The sequence below is a fragment of the Boleophthalmus pectinirostris genome, unplaced genomic scaffold (genome assembly GCF_026225935.1).
Source record: "Boleophthalmus pectinirostris isolate CB_2022bp ecotype Guang Dong unplaced genomic scaffold, ASM2622593v1 HiC_scaffold_12, whole genome shotgun sequence".
Lineage (NCBI taxonomy): Eukaryota > Metazoa > Chordata > Actinopteri > Gobiiformes > Gobiidae > Boleophthalmus > Boleophthalmus pectinirostris.
The window spans coordinates 40,486,951-40,491,950 of record NW_026571018.1 but is presented as its reverse complement, the minus strand read 5'-3'; the positions used below and the strand labels follow the sequence as shown (position 1 = coordinate 40,491,950).

At 51.8% G+C, this 5,000-nt stretch overlaps 1 protein-coding gene across 1 annotated transcript in view; it reads left to right on the top strand.

The window, feature by feature from the left end:
* slc37a2 (solute carrier family 37 member 2) overlaps positions 1 to 5,000 on the top strand; it is a 19,400-nt gene that overhangs the window by 10,651 nt on the left and 3,749 nt on the right. The window contains exons 7-16 of the mRNA XM_055148977.1: positions 108 to 274; positions 450 to 487; positions 749 to 832; positions 953 to 1,043; positions 1,145 to 1,207; positions 1,772 to 1,857; positions 1,980 to 2,028; positions 2,122 to 2,195; positions 2,512 to 2,590; positions 3,974 to 4,071. Coding sequence (XP_055004952.1) covers positions 108 to 274; positions 450 to 487; positions 749 to 832; positions 953 to 1,043; positions 1,145 to 1,207; positions 1,772 to 1,857; positions 1,980 to 2,028; positions 2,122 to 2,195; positions 2,512 to 2,590; positions 3,974 to 4,071 — 829 coding nt within the window. The remainder of the gene's footprint in view (positions 1 to 107; positions 275 to 449; positions 488 to 748; positions 833 to 952; positions 1,044 to 1,144; positions 1,208 to 1,771; positions 1,858 to 1,979; positions 2,029 to 2,121; positions 2,196 to 2,511; positions 2,591 to 3,973; positions 4,072 to 5,000) is intronic.

Below are 5,000 nucleotides of genomic sequence, written 5' to 3'. Positions count from 1 at the left end.
TGTGTGTTTGTGTGTATTTATGTGTGTGTTTGTGCGTTTGTGTGTGTGTTTGTGTGTTCGTGTGTGTTTGTGTGTATTTATGTGTGTGTTTGTGCGTTTGTGTGCAGGCGTGGGCTCATCATGGGCGTGTGGAACTCTCACACGTCTGTGGGGAACATTCTGGGGTCTCTGATCGCCGGGGCCTTCGTGTCCTCGTCCTGGGGTTTGTCCTTCATCGTCCCCGGGGTCATCATCGCCGGGATGGGACTCCTCTGCTTCTTCTTCCTGGTGGACAGTAAGTCTTCAGACCAGACCAGGACCAGGGCCCCACGGTGCCCCCAGACCTGTGTAGTCCAGGTTCAGTCCAGGTTCAGTCCAGGTTCAGTCCAGGTTCAGTCCAGGTTCAGTCCAGGTTTAAACCAGGACTAAACCCGGACTCTCTCGGCTCATGTTCTGTGTGTTTCCTTTAGAACCTGAGGATGTGGGCTGCTCCGCCCCAAACCAACAGGTGAGTCCCTGTCTCACTTGTCTTACCTGTGTGTCCCTGTCACACCTGTCACACCTGTGTCCCTGTCACACCTGTCTGTCCCTGTCACACCTGTCTGTCCCTGTCACACCTGTGTGTCCCTGTCACACCTGTGTGTCCCTGTCACACCTGTGTGTCCCTGTCTCACCTGTGTGTCCCTGTCACACCTGTCTGTCCCTGTCACACCTGTCTGTCCCTGTCTCACCTGTCTGTCCCTGTCTCACCTGTGTGTCCCTGTGGCAGGTGGATGGAGAGGTGGAGGTGGTGGAGGAGGGCGTGTCGGACGAGAGTGAGGCCATCAGCTTCTGTGGAGCTCTGAGGATCCCGGTGAGTCATGTGACCCACAAACTCTACACTTCAATTATACAACAATTATACAACATATATTTATTGTGTGTTTATTGTGTGTTTGTTGTGTGTTTATTGTGTGTTTGTTGTGTGTTTCAGGGTGTGTTGGAGTTCTCCTTCTGTTTGCTCTTTGCCAAACTCGTCAGCTACACGTTTCTGTTCTGGCTCCCGCTCTACATCTCCAACGTGGGTCAGTGTCCCCACAGTGTCCCCACAGTGTCCCCCTCAGTGTCCCTCTCAGTGTCCCTATCAGTGTCCCTCAGTGTGTCTCACTGTGTTTTGTTTTTGCAGCACACTTCGATGCCAAAGAAGCCGGGGACATGTCCACTCTGTTTGACGTGGGCGGGATCGTAGGTATGTCCAGGACTGTCCTCAGTGTCCACCGGGGACGCAACGATTCGGTTTTTCCAAGACTTAATACTCGGGTCACGATATCGAATTGATTTTGATACGATTAAGACGAAAAAAAGTGAAAATCAGAGCCGAGTTTTTTATTTGATAATAAACCAGTCGACTCTTCACACAGAGAAAGTACGAGGCTCCTCCCACTCTGCCCTCCTAACCCTATCCCCCACACGTGTGTATGGACCCACATGTGTGTATGGACCTACACATGTGTATGGACCCACACATGTGTGAGTGTTTTACACAAATCAGGACTTAATTTGTGAAATGAGTGTCCCAACAAGTCACCATCACTTTAAATGTCCCATAATCCTCTGCTCTGATGTGGTCCCTGTCACACAGACCTGGAGTTCTGTTTGTTACATTCACACGTTTAATACATAAACTCTGCACACACACAAGCTCTTCTCTCAAACTGAAAACACTCTGTGATGTCATCGTGTGTTGATGCAGGAAGTGCTCCGCTGTGTGTTTAAACGTGTGTGCTGTAGTGTGACGTGTGGTTGTGTGCAGGGGGCATCCTGGCAGGTCTGGTGTCAGACTACACCGGGGCTCGAGCCGCCACCTGCTGGGTCATGTTGGTCACTGCGGCGCCCATGGTGAGTACACACATGTCCCGCAGTGTGGCATTAAACAGATCATAAGATACATCTGCATTTACTCACACACACGTGTGTAGTGTCCAAAAAAACTCAAACTTAAATCTGTGTTTGTGTTGCAGCTGTTCGTCTACAACAGTGTGGGTCAGACGAGCCTAGGCACATCTGTGGGTGAGACTCACACACACACACAACATGTACACACACACACATACACACACACACACACACACACACGTGTGTTCTGACTTCTTCTGTTTTCAGGTTTGTTGTTGCTTTGTGGGGCCCTGGTGAACGGCCCCTACGCCCTCATCACCACCGCTGTGTCTGCAGACCTGGTACCTGACTGCACCTGACTGCACCTGCCTACACCTGTCTACACTTACACCTGTCTACACTTACACCTGTCTACACCTACACCTGCCTACACCTGTCTACACCTACAACTGCACCTGCCTAGACCTGCACCTGTCCCTGCTCCTGCCTCTGTCCCTGCCTGTCCCTGCCTTCCCCTGCCTGCCCCTGTCTGCCCCTGCCTGCCCCTACCTGTCCCTGTCTGCCCCTGTCTGCCCCTGCCTGTCCCTACCTGCCCCTACCTGCCCCTGCCTGCCCCTGTCTGTCCCTGTCTGTAGAGTGAAGTGTTGTTGTTTTCAGGGGACTCATGAGAGTCTGAGGGGAAACTCCAGGGCCCTGTCCACAGTCACAGCCATAATCGACGGGACCGGTTCTGTGGGTACGTGCACCTGTCACTGCCTGCTCCTGTCACTGTCTGCTCCTGTCACTGTCTGCTCCTGTCACTGTCAGTGTGCTGGTGTGTTGTGTGCAGGTGCGCACCTGTCAGTGTGCTGGTGTGTTGTGTGCAGGTGTGCACCTGTCAGTGTGGTTGTGTGTTGTGTGCAGGTGCGCACCTGTCAGTGTGGTGGTGTGTTGTGTGCAGGTGTGCACCTGTCAGTGTGCTGGTGTGTTGTGTGCAGGTGCGCACCTGTCAGTGTGCTGGTGTGTTGTGTGCACCTGTCATTGTGGTGGTGTGTTGTGTGCAGGTGCGCACCTGTCAGTGTGGTTGTGTGTTGTGTGCAGGTGCGGCCCTGTCAGTGTGCTGGTGTGTTGTGTGCAGGTGTGCACCTGTCAGTGTGCTGGTGTGTTGTGTGCACCTGTCATGGTGTGTTGTGTGCAGGTGCGCACCTGTCAGTGTGCTGGTGTGTTGTGTGCAGGTGTGCACCTGTCAGTGTGCTGGTGTGTTGTGTGCAGGTGTGCACCTGTCAGTGTGCTGGTGTGTTGTGTGCAGGTGTGCACCTGTCAGTGTGGTTGTGTGTTGTGTGCAGGTGTGCACCTGTCAGTGTGCTGGTGTGTTGTGTGCAGGTGTGCACCTGTCAGTGTGGTTGTGTGCAGGTGTGCACCTGTCAGTGTGCTGGTGTGTTGTGTGCAGGTGTGCACCTGTCAGTGTGCTGGTGTGTTGTGTGCAGGTGTGCACCTGTCAGTGTGGCTGGTGTGTTGTGTGCAGGTGTGCACCTGTCAGTGTGCTGGTGTGTTGTGTGCAGGTGTGCACCTGTCAGTGTGCTGGTGTGTTGTGTGCAGGTGTGCACCTGTCAGTGTGCTGGTGTGTTGTGTGCAGGTGTGCACCTGTCAGTGTGTGTGCAGGTGTGCACCTGTCATTGTGCTGGTGTGTTGTGTGCAGGTGTGCACCTGTCAGTGTGCTGGTGTGTTGTGTGCAGGTGTGCACCTGTCAGTGTGGTTGTGTGTTGTGTGCAGGTGTGCACCTGTCAGTGTGCTGGTGTGTTGTGTGCAGGTGTGCACCTGTCAGTGTGGTGTGTTGTGTGCAGGTGTGCACCTGTCAGTGTGCTGGTGTGTTGTGTGCAGGTGTGCACCTGTCAGTGTGCTGGTGTGTTGTGTGCAGGTGTGCACCTGTCAGTGTGCTGGTGTGTTGTGTGCAGGTGTGCACCTGTCAGTGTGCTGGTGTGTTGTGTGCAGGTGTGCACCTGTCAGTGTGCTGGTGTGTTGTGTGCAGGTGTGCACCTGTCAGTGTGCTGGTGTGTTGTGTGCAGGTGTGCACCTGTCAGTGTGGTTGTGTGTTGTGTGCAGGTGCGCACCTGTCAGTGTGGTTGTGTGTTGTGTGCAGGTGCGGCCCTGGGGCCTCTGTTGGCTGGAGTCATTTCTCCGAGCGGCTGGAACAACGTTTTCTACATGTTGATCTGTGCAGACGTCCTCGCGTGTCTGGTACAACAACACAACACAACTACACAACTACACCACAAACACAACTACACAACTACACAACAACACACAACACAACTACACAACTACACAACTACACAACACAACTACACAACTACACAACACAACTACACAACACACAACACCACAGACGCACAACTAACACACACAACTACACAACACAACTACACAACACAACTACACAACACAACTACACAACACCACAGACGCACAACTACACAACTACACAACACAACTACACAACACACACAACTACACAACACAACTACACAACTACACAACACAACTACACAACACGACAGACGCACAACTACACAACACAACTACACAACACAACAGACGCACACACTACACAACACAACAGACGCACAACTACACAACACAACAGACACAACTACACAACAACACAACACAACTACACAACACGACAGACGCACAACTACACAACACACAACAACACCACAGACGCACAACTACACAACAACACAACACAACTACACAACAACACACAACACAACTACACAACACAACAGACGCACAACTACACAACTACACAACAACACCACAGACGCACAACTACACAACAACAACAACACAACTACACAACACAACAGACGCACAACTACACAACTACACAACAACACCACAGACGCACAACTACACAACAACACAAACAACAGACACACAACTACACAACAACACAACACAACTACACAACACGACAGACGCACAACTACACAACACAACAGACGCACAACTACACAACACGACAGACGCACAACTACACAACACAACTACACAACAACACAACTACACAACACAACAGACGCACAACTACACAACAACACAACTACACAACAGACGCACAACTACACAACAACACAACACAACTACACAACACAACAGACGCA